Source organism: Perissodus microlepis, chromosome 16, assembly GCF_051167445.1.
Source record: "Perissodus microlepis isolate ML-2025 ecotype Zambia chromosome 16, ASM5116744v1, whole genome shotgun sequence".
Taxonomy (NCBI): Eukaryota; Metazoa; Chordata; class Actinopteri; order Cichliformes; family Cichlidae; genus Perissodus; species Perissodus microlepis.
The window spans coordinates 6,804,074-6,822,271 of record NC_140476.1 but is presented as its reverse complement, the minus strand read 5'-3'; the positions used below and the strand labels follow the sequence as shown (position 1 = coordinate 6,822,271).

At 40.0% G+C, this 18,198-nt stretch overlaps 1 protein-coding gene across 5 annotated transcripts in view; it reads left to right on the top strand.

Annotated features, from left to right (window-relative positions):
- The window catches only part of LOC146370307 (nck-associated protein 5-like), a 103,665-nt gene that overhangs the window by 10,176 nt on the left and 75,291 nt on the right, over window positions 1-18,198 (top strand). For all 5 annotated transcript variants that reach the window (XM_084908670.1, XM_084908669.1, XM_084908668.1 and 2 more), the window contains exon 2: window positions 10,234-10,369. In XM_084908670.1, the coding sequence (XP_084764796.1) occupies window positions 10,341-10,369 (29 nt within the window). In that variant the 5' untranslated portion in view covers window positions 10,234-10,340. The remainder of the gene's footprint in view (window positions 1-10,233; window positions 10,370-18,198) is intronic.

The window sequence follows — 18,198 nt, the reverse complement described above, 5'->3', positions numbered from 1 at the left end:
TGGCGTGAAGTGTTTTTTGGAGTGCAGACCAGATTAGTGAAGCTTTAGATAACTTTAGGAATTTAATTATTTTATTTGTACAACATTTTCTGGAACTGCAGCCAAACTGTTGTCTAGAGAAGAAGAAATAAGCCATAAGCTTTGGTGGAAGATAAATTCCAGTAAATCTGCATTGGTATCGTGTTTAAGCTTCAGTGTAATTACACTGTTCGACAGAGCGAAGCTGAGAAAGAGCTGAATCATTCCCCGAATTTAAAAACCAGTTAAAATGATGAAGAATCTGTAATAAATAGCTCTGCATCAAAGACTGAAGACTGACTGTTTGCTGCAGAATCAAATTGGAGACTGGGGGACGACAGAATGGTTACAGCACTTCTTCAGCATCAAGGACGCATAAAAAAATAGCTTAGTGCTAAAAATATCTCACCCAAGGACTATTTATGGGATGAAAGCAGAGAGGGATGCATAAAATTTCCATGTTTACCAGATAAATTACAGTCCTATACCGCCCTGAAGGAGACGGAGCCATGAAAGGTTCAGCGAATAAGTAATATAGCATCACCTGTTTATGTTTTTTTTTAGCTTCACGCACATTCGATTTCTCAGATGAACGAAACAGATCTTCTAGTTTGCTTTCTGTCAGTATATAAAAATAATGCTGTTTAATGCACAAAGGCGTAAAAGGTCTGAGTTGCCAGCCTGCACTTCCAGTCACTTCATTTGCTCGTACAGTCACCGGACTGGCTCGCAGCTCTATCAGCAGGATGTGATTTTAGGGGAGAAGTATGCCTTCATTCAGTACCCAGGGGGCACTTTGAGCGAGCGCCTGTCCTAATTCATTCCTACATCAATGCCAGAGGCTGAACCGCTGCCTTGATTATACCAATTTACCCTCCCACCCGCCCAAAAGGAAGACATGTAATTACCCTATTTACACTGGAGAGCTTTCCTCTCCGAGAGCGGCCAAAGTAAACACACGCGAGCTTTGTTTCTTCTTCTGCATAAGATGACAATAAATGTCAAACTGTTTGTCTCTGTGACACAAAGGCAGAGAAATGTGATCAGCTCTGGGTGCATGAGGAGATGAAGTACTCTAATGCGCATGTGCTATCTAACTTTGGCTGCTGTGGCACAATCAGATTACAGCTGTGCTTGCTTTACAGGTAACTTGATTTACTTTAAAGTCGTTACCCTCACAGTGCTGTTTGTTTTTATTTAACCTGTCTTTATTTAGAAACCTTTCCCTCCGTCTCCACTGAATAAAGTCTGTCTTCAGAGGATGTTTAGTGCATGGCTAAGGGACAAAAGGAAAACCACAGACAGGACCTTTTTCCATCATCACAATCTTCCTAAAAAACAGATGTGACGAGGTGGGATGGGTCACAGATAATCCTCCATTCTACCTTAGCAAGACTACCCCCTCTGAGCAAGCACTTGGCGACACATGTAAGGAAAAACTCCCTTCAAACAGGAAGAAACCTCAGGCACAAGTAACATAGCACAACACTGTTTTGGGGGCTTAAGAACACCACTGCAGCACATTCATGAATAGAATGACTTCTCTGTGTATGGTTTATTTAGGGGGCAAAGGTGGGAAGTAACAAGGTACAAATACTTTGTTACTTCAGGTTTTCAGGTATTTTATTTCTACTTCTTACATTTTAACACAAATATATGTACTTTCTGCTTTTTACATTTTCAAAACAGACTTGTTACTTTAGGTTCCGCAGTATCATTTATAGCGTTTTGGGAGGTTAAAGTGGGCCAGAAAGGCGTGCAGGTGTCTGTATGTTGTCAGCATCTAGGTAAAGCTCCAGAAGAGGAATTAGCATTTTACACGGCATAATGTTCCTATCAGCTCAACAAACATGCAAACATGTTTGTGTGCACTTTGTCACACAGTGTGTTGCTAGCTAAAGGTCCAGCTGCTGTATTTTACGGGGAGAGAAAAGAAAGAAGAGAGTTAACTTCACTAAGAAATGGAGAAAGACAAGAAAGACAGAACTGGAGACGAAGAAGAGAGGTCGGATTAAAAGATGCAGACTGTTCAGTGACACTTGATAGTCTGCAGATTATATGTAATATCATAATTTTAATCACATATTGGACTTATATATAATGTGTTTTGATAAATTATATATTTTAATTTTATATAACGTCCTGCAAAACAAACTAAGCTATTCTAACTTTGTGATATTCAAATGTTGGATAAAAATACTGGCTAGTTTTGTCCAGGATAAACAGGTAAGCTTGCATTAATGTGGTGAATTCACAGTACAGCATTGTGTGCACAGTGGCTGTGGTGCTCATGGTCAGAGTTAGGTTACATTAAGTGTAGCAGAGATGAATTTGTATTTAAGATATGATGCTTTCAGTTTTCACTTTATATGAACTGTATCATTTGAATTCAGTTGTGTAAATCCACTCAGGTCAGCTGATCACAGCCTGTACACTATGAAAATCTACTGAAGCTCATATTAGGAATTAATTTGAGCCATTACTATTTTGGTAAATGCACTGGGTCTTATATAGTGCTTATGTAAGTGCTTCTATCTAACATTCACACACATTCATACTCCCATGGATGCATTGAAGAGCAACCTTGGGTTGGTTTCTTGCCCCAGGATAGTTGGCATGCAGATTAGTAGGTGACCTGCTCAACAACCCAAGCCCACGCTGAGTCACTACACAGGTCTCAGTGTTCTCCCACTTGCCAAGTCTCACTTTTAACCTCTGATTGTACTCATTTTTCTGTTTAGCTGTGGAGGCAACCTCTAGGCAACAGCATATATATATGAATTCTCTTTTACTCCTTGTGTCCTATATAACAAATTGAAACTGAGTCTTGTGCCTCAGGGAGCTACTTTTTACTTTCTTACTTTGAGTACATTTCAGGGCCACTGCTTTTTTCATCTTTACCTAAGTAAAGAAGTCGAATCAGTACTTCAGCTTTTACTGGAGTATTTTTTAACACTAGTATCTGTACCTCTACTTCTAATGTCTGTACTTTGCACCCTGTCAGAGAGTCACAAATACACAACAGCGGCAGAACCGATGAAAAGTTTTACAGTTTTACTGGTGTTTACGTTCCCTGCCGCCATCTTGGATTTTTAACTTTGGTTTAGTGAAGCACGGTGGCACGGTGGTTAGCACTGTTGCCGCACAGCAAGAAGGTCTTGAGTTCAATTCCACCATCAGGCTGGGGTCTTTCTGTGTGGAGTTTGCATGTTCTCCCCGTGTTTGCGTGGGTTCTCTCCGGGTACTCCGGCTTCCTCCCACCTTCCAAAGACATGCAGCTTGTGGGGATAGGTTAATTGGATAATCCAAATTGCCACTAGGTGTGAATGTGCGAGTGAATGTGAGTGCGAATGGTTGTCTGTCCCTGTGTGTGTTGGCCCTGCAACAGACTGGCGACCTGTCCAGGGTTAACCCCGCCTCTCACCCTATGACAGCTGGGATAGGCTCCAGCGCCCCCCGCGACCCTGAAAAGGATAAGCGAATGGATGGATGGTTTGGGGGCATTTCAGATTAAAATTCAGATCTACATCTTCCACATCCACATTTTTGCAACCACAACTATCTGGTGGCCTTCAGCTAGAATTTAAGGTTTAAAACACCTCTGCATTGGCTTTATTTTACTGGAAGCTACAGCCACATTTATAAGGAACCTTTATTGTCATGTCATGCTACAAGTTTTATGAGGAAAACACAAACATAAGGACAAAGTATGGAACCAGAAATGGACATATTTGGATAAGAGGATAGAGGGCTACATTATCAGCTGTCTTGGTTAGCGGGTGTGCTCCACAGACACACATCTGCTAATTAGTGCTAAGCAACATCTGAATGTAAACCTAGGATTCTACTCACTAAAACTGAAGTATGGGGTTCTTGCATGGCCTTTTAGTACAATTAACCACACAGCAGACTACATTATTTCTTCGATAATCCATTAAAATGCTCTGAAAGGCACTAAGAGCACAAATAAGATGAATAAATCCAGTTCAGTGATTTAACAGAGATTAAATCTAAACAAACTGACCACACCCCAAATTTAAGCTTTAACAATATCCAGATGGATGAGCTATTTAAAAAGAACAGTTTTACAGCAGCTGGACTTTTCTGCTGTGAAGTTGGACATTTTAAGCCCATGCAGGCATCCTGATTTCACTATAACTGGATAAATCGAGTGTTCTTCTCTTTTTTGGTCATTGAGACAAAAATAGTATTTGTGTTACACATACTTTTATAAACTTTTATATTGTGTTCAACTCGCAGCATTGTTTTCTTAATTTGCAGCAGATTTCTAAATCCAGATGTAATAAAAGGTCTAACAGTTGGGTGGGTAATTTTAAAGTGTTTTTTTTTAGATTACTGTTTATTCTTGCTGCCCGAATACTCTTGTGCCCACCCTCAGCTCTTAATATCTCTGTCGTGAGGGGAAGTCTCTATTAAACCCCTGCTGAGACCCATGAATTGAAACTTCCCGCTGTTTGTACCGAGTGAAAACAAAACTGATATCTGTTGGTGACTCTTAAAGTGCTTTGAGTGCTCAGAAAAGCACTATGAGAACCAGTCTATTTACCATTTGTTGAGTTGGTACAATGATGCACTCTCGGCCAAAGAACTGCATGTCACTCTGTGTATTAACAGAAGGAGTCTAATAATAGACACCCTGCAAGATATAATCGGTCCATAATGATGTCAACTCATAGCTTCCTCTTGTAGTATAAGTTAATACTAGGTGCACTTAGTATTTTATACGTGTTTTATTTTTATTTTTATTAAAAGTTTGGACACTGTGAACAGAATCATAAACCTGCATTTTATTTATAATAGAACAGAGAAAACATATCAAGCATTTAAACTAAGACATTTTACTGTTGTATGAATAATATGAGTTCATTTTGAATTTGATGGCAATAAGACATCTTATCAACGTTGGAACAGGGGCAACAGAAGGCTGGAAAAGTAAGTGGTACTAAAAAGAAACAGCTGAAGGGACTTTTTGGGGCACCAATCACCAATCTGCAAAAAGCTGTTTGCAAATTGTGGAACAATTTCAGAATGATTTGCACTTTTGTGACAGCCTCCTCATTGGTGGGTAAAATACATACTGGTCCTGAGTGAGGGGCTGGAGAGTGAGGTGTCAGAGCTAAAGATGCTGAGAGTTTCACACATCAGACTACATGAGAGGGGCAGCTCAGGTCGAGCATAGGCAAAGTTAGAGAGACAAGGCTGAGATGATTTGGACATGTGCAGAGAAGGGAGAGTGAATATATTGGATAATGCAGGGCAGGAGGAAAAGAGGAAAACCTCAGAGGTGGTTCATGGATGTAGATGTAGATATGAAGGCGGAATAGAGAGGGTTGGACACTCTAAGGGAGCAGCTGGAAGAAGAAGATGAATGAAAAAATAAAAGCCAGTCTTGATGATCGTGACCTCACAGTGGAGAGATTTGTAGCTGAGAGTGAAGCGGCTGGGATGAGAATTAACACCTTAAAGTCACAGCTGGAAAATGGACAGCAGTGAAGAGTAGCTGCTGCTCCGAACTGAGTTTAAGTCAGGGGTGCCTCCAGAATTTTTTCCATCAGGGTGGCAACATGGGGGGCACTAAAAATAGACAAGGGCAAGTTTTGGGGGGTGGCCAGTGCCCCCCGGGCCCCCTTTGGTGGCGCCCTTGGTTTAAGTATGAGGAGAGTGGAGCAGGACTGCTGTGGCATCAGCAGGTATGTGGAAGCTGTGCTGGTCTGTAGTGGTGAAAGTAAAACTCTCGATTTACTGGTTGTTCTACATTTCTACTCTCAGGCCGCGAGCTCCTGTGGATACTTGAGGTGGAAATGAGCTTCTTCAGAAATGTGTCTGGGCTCTCCCTTAGAAAGGTGAGGGTGAGCAACTTGGTCATTTGGGAGGCGCTCAAAGTAGAAACGGCTACTCCTCCAAATCAAAAGGAACCATTTGTGGTAGTTCAGACATCTGAGCCGGGTATGGATGCCTCTTAGATGATGTGTTGTAGACATATTCTACTGGGAGGAGGCCCCTGGAGTAGATCCAGGACATGCTGGAGAGATTACATCTCTTGGCTGGCACGGGAATGTGTCAGTGTGTCCCTGCATGAGCTGAAGGATGATCATAACAGTTCAAATAAAAAGGGGGTTTAATACAACATCAAATAAAAGGTACAAAAGTAGATAATTGCTTTTAAAATTTGTCTGGAATATGAATTCATTTATGCAATTTTTTAAATAATATTTTGGCTTATTTATTTAACATTTTCTTGACCTTTATTTTTTCTTCCCCACATTTAAACTGTGGCAGTTTTGGTCCTCCATATACACACCTCACTCCTCCGTCATCTTTTATTCTGGTGTTTACGGTCAGAAACAAACAGAAATAAAGATAAAATATCATAAATCGGGATCACATGTCATTCTGCACCATGTTTGTTTAACATGTATGTTGCATGACTCTGAGCTCAGGACAAAAGTCACATGATTCCTTTAGAGATATCATGTGACTCCAGATTACTGAGGAAAATGAGTGAAGAGCTCCATCTGCTGGACAGCTATTGAAAAACATGCTTATGTTTCTGTTTTTTCTCATATAAAATTAATATTCCTGTCCTGTATTCCTCGCCTGTGGTTGCCCACATGTATGTCTGCAATACTTTAACACCAAACTATGGATGAACTGGTCACTCTGTAACCTCTGTCGTGGAGATGTGAAATATGTTTCAGATGTTTGGAGTTATATATTTAAATATTTTGTGAAAAATCACTTAAATCAGATTCTTCTGCGGCACCTATAATGTTAAGAAACAAAAACATGGAGCTGGACCACATGGAGCTTACATTTGTTAAATTAGTGTGCGTTACCTAGGATCGCCACAAGGGGGCGACATTATACAGCTATTTTATAGCACCATAATGAAGCTGCTTTAGAATTATTACAGTATCACAAAACACAGAATCTACAGGGGGGGGGGAAAGTGTTTCTGAATAAAGTGCAAGTAAAAAATGAACATAATAACTTGTAAATAATTTATATTCTATAGTTAAATAAAAATAAAGTGCAACGTTTCAGAAACATTAAGAGAAGATTTCCCTCTCTGCTGATCTTTAAAAATAAGTATTTTTACAGGCTTCAAATCCATCTTTTTGTTTTCCACTGTTGTTTTAAAAATATAAATGTTAAGCTCCACACTCTCGTGTAACCTTAGTTTATTAAATCACACGTTTCTGTCCAGCCAACCTTTGTCAGGTTAAAAAGAAAAAAAGGGTGCACCTCTGAACCAGTTGTGTTTCCCGCTGCTGTGACATGAGGAGTGAAGCTGTTGCTCTTCACAGCTCAAAGAATAATAAAGCTGCCCTGACGATGGTGCCTCAGCACCCTCAAAACCTTCATAATTAATTAAGAGTATAAATTATAAACACTCATGTGCTGTCCAGCTTTTAAAAAAATAAATAAATAAATAAAGCAGAGCTTCAAGGTGTATTTTTCACAGCACAGATCACAGCATTCATCAACATGATCTGATTCAACCAACTTCTGTGATTCTTCATTGTCAGACTTTTTCTCTGCTGCTTTGTCGCATTTTTAAAAATGTTTTTAAATATGCAAAAACAAGAAATACGTCTTCAGGAATAGTTTTCCAGGCTTCTTGAAGGAAATTCAAAGCTCTTCTTTGGATGTATCAGCTTTTTATTCTGTTCTCTGTCAGGATGATCCCACAGTGCTTCAATAATTTTAAAGTTGTGCTGTAAAGCTGTTGTCAATCAAACTGAAACTAAAAAAGAAAAGAAACAAACAAAAAAAACTTTGAAAGAGCTTCTGAAACCTGAAAAACTGTTGCTCAAGAAGCCTTGGGAGCAAAAGATAAAGAAATGAGGGATGGGTCAAGACTTTTGCGCAGTACTGTATGTAAAGTAAATCACAACAGCTAACCTGTAAATCAAAAAGAGATTTTAGGACTGTTTCCTTTGGATTTTGTGTCAGAAGAAATTTATATTCCCATTCTTCTTTAAGAAAATAAAGAAGAGAAAGTTGTCCTCCATGTGATTCTTTCAGCAACAACATTTTTTCAAGTCTTTGGCCTAAATGTCCTGAAACATTTCAAACCTCAGTTATCCTGCTGCGCATCCACTCAGCAATCACCACTAGATGGCAGCCTTGATTCAAACTTCACCATGTTTGCCAGTTTCCCTCAAATGCTGATTTATATCCCGAAGGCCTGAAAAACCTTGATTAACATTTTAAGAGACCAGTCCCGTCATATTAGTTCACTTAAGACCAGTTCCTCCTTCGCATGCTTTAATGGGTTTGTCCCTGACTTTGTATGAAAACAGTGAAAATCCTCCATCTTTATTCTCTGATTTTACAAGCTCCTGCTGGCTACAGGAAAAACAAACTGTGACTGCAATTCATTCTTTAAAAAACAACACTAATGGGAGGAATAATTAGAGGAGAGCCATTAGTTATTTGACCTTTTGTAGTGGCCCTGTTTTGACTCACATTCTGATTCTCTAAAAGTCTGCAGTTTTAATGGAGGCAGTGCTCTTATGCTTTTGTCCGCTTGTATAAATCTTTTCCACACAGGACATTTTGAGACTTTACAAAAAGAAAAGCACAAACTCACTTTAGCTGATAAATGTGTTTGATGTGTTTCTAAAACACACATTCGATTTTTCCATTTTAACAATTCGACACATCTGCTGTGAAAAAGTTTTGTTACAGTTGTGGTCGGAAGTCTTTATCTACTCATCGTGGGCATGAATAGTAATTTGGGGCTTTTTCCAGGCTGGAATGATTGTGCAGCAAACATCTTTAATGACTTTGAAAGACAAGAATTGGGTGCACAACTTTGAATATATGTAGGATTTTCTCTAAATGATAATTGCCCACTAATATTTGGTTAAACGTCAGCACATTGCACCTTGACCAGATACTTTTGGTAGCCATCAACGAGCTTCTGGCATAATTCTCGCTCGATCACTGGTTTCCTGGCACAGGATCCCTTCACCACCCCTGTCCCCTCTTCCTGCTAAAGGGGAGTTCTTCCTCCCCGCACTCACTAAATGCTGCTCATGAGGAAGGAAAACCTGCTGCTTGGTGATATTTCCTCTCTGATATTTTAGTGTCTTCACTTTGCAACATAAAGCACCTTGATGTGACCTTTCTTCTGAATTTTTGCTTTATAAATAAAACTGAATTGAATTCAAGCAAACTTAACAAACCACCCTTTAAAAGTGAAAAAAATCTCCATTTAATATAGATGGACACATATCAGTGCACACGACACAGGTCAGGTAAAAAAAAAAGGCATGAACATTTATGTGCAGAAACATATTAATAACAACCTGCATTACTCTTCTTCTTCCATGTTTTTATTGGGATGGTAGCAAACACGTGTGAATCTGAATATTCAGGGCGATGATGCCTCGCGCATGTCCATATTCTTCCGCTGGATTCTCTTCTGTACTGCAGCACTGCATGGTGGAGGACTGCTGATGCAGTCTGATTGGTAAAGTGAGTCACAGTGAGCCAAACCTGTGGCTTGAGGCTTCCACTCATGCAGAAAAATAAAAATAAACCCACTCAGCCAAACTGATTATTTCTGTAATAGCCTGGAAACTATTATCATTATGCTTAGCTTCCTCATATGGCTGCTTAGACTGACTGACACTAAAGAAGAAATGAACTTTTCTAGATGGAAAATTCCCATGAAGTTGATGCAAAACGAGACTTTAACAAACAAACAAACTGGAAATCTACTTATTTATGCCAGGTTTATTAGAGCTATGAGTGCTGCTGACACGAATATTGGCCACGCTTACTGTAAGTGTTAAATTCTCCCGGCCAGCAGCTTTTTTCATTTGAATACCATCCAGACAGGTAAACACCCAAAGGAGCAGCCATGAGGTATTATAGTCATTATAATATTTACAACACCTGAACTTTTGCTACCATGACAACATGTTTTTTTTCTTCTTTTTTCAACATGCACAGTACATGGGTTTGACATGACAGATTACCCCAAGGCCCTGTTTTAAATGTCATGAGTAGGAAGTCCAGCTCACAACCTATCAGCTGTGGGGAAAACAGGGATGTCGGGAATAATTGAAAACTACAGTGTGTAAGCTGAACAAAGGAGAAATGGGGGGGGTTGATGTTCAGTGGGATTATGGTATGTGAGATTAACAACAAACTAACTGTGTTTACTCCTTCGCCCTGCAGCTACGCCATCAAGACTGATCCGTGATAATAATCCCCAGCTGGAGAACAAACAACATCTGGGTGTGGAGAGAAGGGAGAGGGCGAAGCCTCAGCTGGGTGGGCGGCAGATGGTGACACTGCAGCAACACTTCTCCAGGTAGCACAGTCATCAAGCAGCACTCACACTATATCCTCTCCTAAGAGTCCAAAGTCTACTCACAAGACTGTTTATGAATGTTTTTGAGGGAGATGCACAAAGTGTATGGAGACTGTGTAAGAGTCTAAGAGGGCTTATGGACTGCACAAACTATGACGTGGCTTTGTGGGGACAGTCTCACCAGAGATAGCAATAATTGTTTGCCCCAAACGTCCCACTTTGCAGTCTTCTTTGGGCTCCATTTGGGTTTGGTTGACAGTGTTCACTCATGGTAAATGCAGCTGCCTCTGCCATAGGCTGTTCATATAACATTTACTAGCAGTGCAACCGCTCTTTCAGTGCCATAAGTATTCCACATTGGGCCTAAATTTATCTGCTATCATATCATATGTGGCTGTCTCAACTTAGCCATAGCTTTCAGGTATGATGTGACATTTTGGGCCACATCTAGCCCCCCAAAAAACTAATCACTGACCATTTGTTGACCCTGGCGTCTCCTCCCAGAGGCAGCCGCATACCAGATGACCAAACCACCTCAGCTGCATAATGACACAAAGAAACACCAGTTCTGCTCTGAGAGCCATCTGGATCTCCAAGGCTCACCCTATCTCTAAGACTGAGCCCAGCAACCCTACAGAAGAAACTTATTTTGTCTGTTTGTATTCATCCTCCTGGAGGAACTTTTTTTTTTTTGCATGGAAAGTTTTTGCATGGAAGAAAGAAGTCTGGAATACTCTGCTTAGCCTGTTGCCACCACCTTCTGACTTTAGACAAGTGATGGATGGATGGATGGATGGATGGATGGATATGACTCAGGATAAATATGCCTGTCTTAATCCAGCCACAGTTCCACATTGTACTGTCTAAGTATCTGAAGTGTTGTAACATCTGAGCCACTACTGCTTCAACTTGAAACCACGTCATGATTTTGACCACATCTGGCTCATCCACCAGCTGTCATGACCCATATCGAGCACGGCTCATGACTTTTGGGAGAGCCAAAAGTAGGCATGAATAGGCCCAAATGTGGTGGTCAGCAACATCATTACATCCATATATTGCCTACTGCTTATCTGGCTAACAGAAGCTAGCTTGTTTTTTCAAGATTTTTTTTTTTTAGAGGAGCTGCACATGTGACCAACAGTGCTGCATTCAAATGCCACCAGTCAGTATCCAGAGCTAGGTGTAGACAATTAGACCCATTAATCATCTACACCTTTATTATATTACATTACAATGTAATTACTTCAGTGCCATTACATCATCACATAACAAGCCACTCTGTCACTTAGGGTTGCATGAAGGTTTTTTTTTTTTTCAACTTTTCAAAGAGTTTCCCCTCTAACATCGCACCTCATACCTCAGTTTATTAAAATCCATTGGCCACAGCCCATAAAAAAACTGTCCAGTTGGGATGCAAACAATCCAAAGCACATCCATCAAAGCTCGCCACAGCCCAATGTGACGAACCGCTGGGCTTCTGCGGTGTCGTCCAGCGGTTTCATTAAGGTAAGAGCCCACCGCAGGTCGTCTTTGAAATGAGAAGAATCTACTCACTTTTAATGGAGTGCCCCACACTAAAAACTCAAACTCATGTCCACTTATTGATCTCCCCTCCTGGCATCTGATAAAGGGGAAATAATAACCAAGCATTATGTCCAGCCAACTGTTAGGCTACTGACGGTGCCCCGTCATCCAAGTTCGATCTGCATATGCTCAGCGAGGTGTGAGATTAGGCCTCCAATATTTGTGACCGTAAGTTAATTCCCTCCCCTGCCAAGCAGAAGATATTTGATCTGCTGCCCAATATTTAGGAAAATTACAGAAGATATTAGCCATTTTTTCACTCTCTCTCTGTCCCTGATAGATAGCACAGGGTGAAGTGTCAGGCAGCTAAAAATTATAAAAAGAAATAAATAAGCATGCATGCTTAAAATCAGAAAATAACAAATGAAGCATTCACTAAATGTGCTTTGTTCAGTCTTTTTATCTTGTTACACGTCTCATCCAAAGCAGCGTTTAGAAATAAATCCTGCCTCTCAGTGTTCTGTTCATGACACTAATTTTGCAGCCTCTCAGGACCTTTAAGCTGAGCTGCCAAAGCTCTGCAGGATATTTTCAGTCTCATCTTTTATTTACAAAAACATCTTTATGAGATATTTTCAAAATATCTAAACAGCTTCAATTTCATGCTAGTACATCGATCAATACCTGAAAAAGCTAACTCCAAATCAGGATGATTTGGCTGAGCATCAGCTGGGACAGTTTTTATCTTTCCTCCTTTAAAATGATGTTTCATAAAGATACAAAGCAGTTCACTCAAAGCAGTTTGTATCACAGAATCTTCTGGGATGATTTCTTTTGAGAATAGTTTATTGTTCACACATCTTCACGAAAAATATTTTCAATAATATGAAACAATCCCGATGGATTCCTTAAGGTTCAGGCACCAAAACAACTTGATTAGGTTTAGAAAAAAAAAGCTAGCTTCAAGTTCCACTCCATCTAATATTTGATTAAATTCTTCTGTATTTTTATATCTCTTATTTTATAAAACAACTCACATGGCATCAAAACTGCTAAATAACACACACATCATCATGTAGTCGATGTAATCCAGCTGCTGACTGACAAACAGAGCCTCTGTGAGAGGATGCCACACTCACACTCAACAGGATAACTCAGTGAGCTGAAGATATAGACTGTGAGCTTCAGTGTATCACACCAAAGTAGGGAAAGGGGTCATTACTTAAGGGGGAATGTAGGCCATTCATTCATTCATTCATACATTGTTGTGCGTGATAGCTGAGGGTCGTGCTTTGGAAAGTGCAGCCTGTGGCAAAACATCACAAAGCGGCAGCAGCATCATCTGAGGGGTGAAGGAAGAGTCACTGAAGACCAGTATCTGCACGGCTGCTGGAGCAGTGTGACACACACTGTAAACACATGCATGACTGCACATGTGTGTCAGTGGATGGTGAAATAATAAAAGACAATTTCATCTATCCAGATGTGTAAAGTAACATTTTTAGATTGTTTTTACTCCCATAATTATTCTTAATGCTTTGTTATAAAGTGATAAACTTCTGGTGTTGTAGAATGAAGCCAAATGAAGCACAAGTACCAAAAACTGCAGTTCTTCTACTGCCCAGTGAGTCAGTCCCCATAGAACCCCGTTTTAAAATGTCCGACTTTACAGAAAGAATAAACATGTTTACAACCTGAGACGAAAACATTTTTGGTGCCTATGGACAGTTTCACGCTTTTATGACAACTGTACAAGGACTAAGTGTTCGATAACATGTTTTAAATTTAAGGGCGCGGCTGTTTTGACCCACAGGTAGGCACCTATAGCTGCTTTGTTTTTCGTACTCTCATGTTGGCCGGTTTGGATGATTTTTAAGGGCATTAAATAACAAATAATATGGCTTACTTATAATTACTACTACTGTCACACACAGTTGCTAAGCAAGTTCTTGTTTTTAGCATTAGCTAATAACTTAGCATGGCATCCTCATGGCATTGGTCAATATCCTGCACGTGGTACTGGCACATTGCACAAACCTCACCTCCAATCAGTAGCTGGAGTTGAATCTTGGACACAACTGGGTGTTCCAATGATTTCAACAGGAATCAATGGACAATGATTCCAAACACACATAACACACATCAACCTGATTTTGGAATGGATAAAGCAGGCTAATGTTTAGCTTCTGGAATAACCTTCCCAAATCCTTGATCTCAACCCTGTTGAAAATCTGTAGACTGTGTTAGGAAACTAACCAGTTTAAATGGATTCTTCCAATTCTTCCTAGATAAGTAGTCAAATATCCATCCATCTCAAGAGCATTCCATAATACATTCTGAAAAGTGTTGTACGACTAATGGTCACTATCCAAGCACTGCATCATGCATCGTGCTGAAGAGTAGAGCCTCACTACTGCTGAATTCACCCTCGGTCTAAAATTGAAGCCCCAGAAGACAACTTTACAACCAATCTGTGACATCACAGCATCTTTTGAAGTGTAACAATTATAATCTCTGCACAGTTCAAACTCTCAGAATAATTTCTGTCTCTTGACAGCAGCTTAAGTCTGATAATTTATCTGAAGTCACAATAATTTCTGACCTTTGTACCCCCAGTAAATCAGGGCTTGCTGCTTTAAATCCAAATGATAATTGAAAAGCCTTATAGGTCTTCTGCTGAACTCTTTTATTATGCAGTCTTCTTCAACAGACAACAAAACAATGAGCACCGCATTTGTATCATCCGTTTTAAAAGAATGCAGCTGTAATAAATAGGCAAAGATATTGAGGCTTTTATTATGCAGAGGTCGTATTTCATTGTTATGCTATGTGTGACTGTTGTGGATTGATTTGTAGAGGTAATCGTCAGGAGGAGTCGGTGTATTATACGTCTGAAATCGAGAGTAATGAAATTCTTTAGGAGCTGATTGTGAGGACAGCTACCTCGACAGCTGCTGAATGAAACCAGAGCTTCTTTCTGGTGTATGGACTGACTGCTGTCAAAGAAAAGGTCTATCCAGTGTAACAATCCAACCCTGACTACAGTTTAAAACGGAGGGACTGGGAGTGAAAAGACAAAACAGGAAAATAAAACAGAGTAATATGTTTAAGGAATCCAATCCTGTTTCCTGAGCTCGGTGGGCAGCAGCTCTGAAATGAGGTCTGCTGGACAGTCAGATGTCTCAGCGATGAGTCTGCGATGGCGTGGCATTTACGAGAGCTCATTATGACAGAGTCAGACAGGGCGAGTGCTTCTTTTTTTGAGAGCACTCAGCTGCACATTATATATTTTGAACACGGCCCACAGAGAGATCCTTAGACCCACTTTCCCTTCAGCGATGGAGTGATGACTCGTGCAGCTAGCCTCATTTCAAATGACCAGCAGTCAGTCGGAATGCAGCGTGGCGTGAGGGAGGACCGATTGGGAAGAAAGTGGAGGCAGTAAAAATGGATAAGAGTAACATGAATTTTGATGGGAATCAGGTGGACCTCGTGAGGAGCAGATGTAGTCTTATGACAATTGGACTATGCCATAATAACCATGCCTTTCTGGCCCAACTGTGACCCACATGTTCTGGCACTGACTCAGGATGAGTCTGCCAGTTAGATATTAGGTGTGTGGGAATATTTGAGCCATACCTGGCCAATCCAATACCTGAAATAACCCTTAGCAAACATAGCATATGAATTTTGGTCTACATAACATCTGGCAGTACTGTAACTGAGCCATAAGTCCTAAAGATGTGAAGTTATAACTGGATAAGTCGCCAGTATAATTTTATGTCACTTTCAATTATATAAGATAAACCAAAACAGAAAATACTGGAGCCTTGACAAGCCAGTGACAGACTGGCAACCTCTTGCCCTATGACAGCTGGGAAAGGCGCCAGTTCCCTGAAATTGATAAGTCATAGAAAATCAATGGAAGATAAGATAAATTTGGGAAATTCCTGTGTTAAAGCGGCCAAAGACGTAAACACAAACACTAAAAAAATACCTTAAAAGTAAAGAAAAACTCAAATAAACTAAAATAAATACACATAAAATATGTAAATATATAACACAAAAGTGTCTCATTACAGTTATAAAAAGTTCCATTAAGAAAGATAAAAACTAACATGTTGACAGGACAGCATACCGAGTCCAAAACCACCAAAGGATGACATCTTCATCCATCTTTTATACACAAGTCCACAAGCCAAGTTTTAGGAAGATTATTAATTTTCCTCAGAATGTACTCATGTATGACCAGGAAATCACTACCGTACATATATATAAGATGTCCTAGCAAAAGCACTACATTTGTTTTAAAAGAATAATCATGTGTCATTATACAAACTCTTCAAACTGCAGCGTTTAGCTTCATAGCACGGTCGATTTTGCAGAGAGCATTCATCGTGTGGTCGCTCATGAATTTAATGTTTCATTGAATTTTCCATTTGGTGGATGCAGTAAGATCCGAAGTGCATCACTTAAAGCACCACAAGTGCAGCGTGGGTAGTGCCGGCAGGATTTTAACCCCCAACACTTTACAGCACTGATGGTCTGCTGAAGCTGTTGAGCAACATACAGTGGAATCTGCATTTTACATCTGGCCTCTCAGACCGCATGTATCCAGACCAAAATGCATTTTTCTGGGCTTTAAACTCAAAGATTGCTCGAATTCAGTATCATCCCCTCTCACCACCATCCCACCCGCTGTTTTCATTTTAGCTGTGCTTGTTTCAGGTCAGTGGCAGTGACTGAAGAGAGGAATGCCAATGGAGTGCTCACAGTCGGCAGCCGGCACTAATGGCTGTGCCACACACATCTAACAGAGGGAAAGGCTGGCCTGGAAGTGACAGGGCAAAATGTCACTGCATACGACATTACGGAGGCATGGTCAGCGTCCATCAAGCATACATAGCTCCAGGGGAAAATAATTACAAAAATAACAGTCAAAAGCTACACAAATATAGCTGAAGCCCTTTGAAGAAATGTCAGCAGCGCTTTTATGGATGGCTTGAAATAAAATCAAACATTAAAGCAAATCAGTAATTGATTGTTAATTTGTCCTGCCTGTGGATACTCTCATGATTCACATGAGTCAGCTGCTACCAGCCAAAAAGCTCTTTAAGACCCTTTGTTTTCCCCAAACTAGTGAGTTTTGTAAAACAGCTACACCACCAGATATGTCACTTCATCTAAAATAAAAAACGTAATGTAAAAGATTTTACCCATTGGTATGTAGATTCCTGTTTCTGAAGCCTCAGCCTTTTGGTCAGCGCCATATTAGCTCTATGTAGAATCGTGTGAAGCTTGATAGTGAAGGCTCCTACTGGGTTAGTCATCAAGGGCTATCTTAACAGATGGGTGTTATTAACTTAGGCTGGTGCTAGGTAGCTACTTCTGTTAGTGAGAGGAAGACAAAGTGGAGGTAGAGAGTAGAGCAAGGCTTTAGCTGGGGATTAGTGTTGGCTAGCATTAGCCTCTTTGCTCACGTGTCATATTAGCTCAGATGCTCATCTTGGCTAAAGAAAAACAGACTTAAAACAAAATGTGCTAATTAGGACAAATGATTCCTTCAAGTGCCCCCCCCTTTTTTTTTTTTTTTACTTTGTTTGAATGTGGATAGGACTGATGACTGATAGGACGAGATGGACCAGGAAGTCAGTAGCCAAAGCTACTGCTGCTTGCTAATACACCAACTCTTTAGAGTATGCTTTAGTTTTTCATTTTTAGATGGACAGGACTGTATTTGTATGAGAGGTTACCACTGAGGTGTTGCTAGATAAAGTTACTGTAGCAAATTAGCAAGAGAAAAAACACGTGGAAAGAAAATTAACTAATCCAAAAGACATGCTATCTGACATTTATTTTTTAATCAGGAAAGAACTGTATATAGAAGTTGTTGGTTTTTTTTAAGATTAATTAGCAGAATTTGAGAAAGTAACTAATGCAAATGCTGGCTAGCTACCTTAATTAACAGGGGGAAACAAAATCCATTATGCAGAAAATCTATATTGTAGTACCATCTTGTGTTTTTTGTTTGTTTTTTTCAAGATTGATGGAACCATAATTGGACACTAGCTTTGCAATGGAAAGTTAGTAGCTAATGCTAAGTGGAAAAACTTAATGACCGATTGTGTTTACAACTGTGTAGCAATGCCCTAATAACATACTCTCTTTTTTTGTGTTTTTTTGAAGTTAACATCATGTTATATTGTAGAGGACCTAAAAAATTATGTCTTGTTATTAGTTGTGGTAAACTGTCCTCTCAGTGGCAGCTTATGCAACTTATGTCAAATTCTCATGCAGCCAAC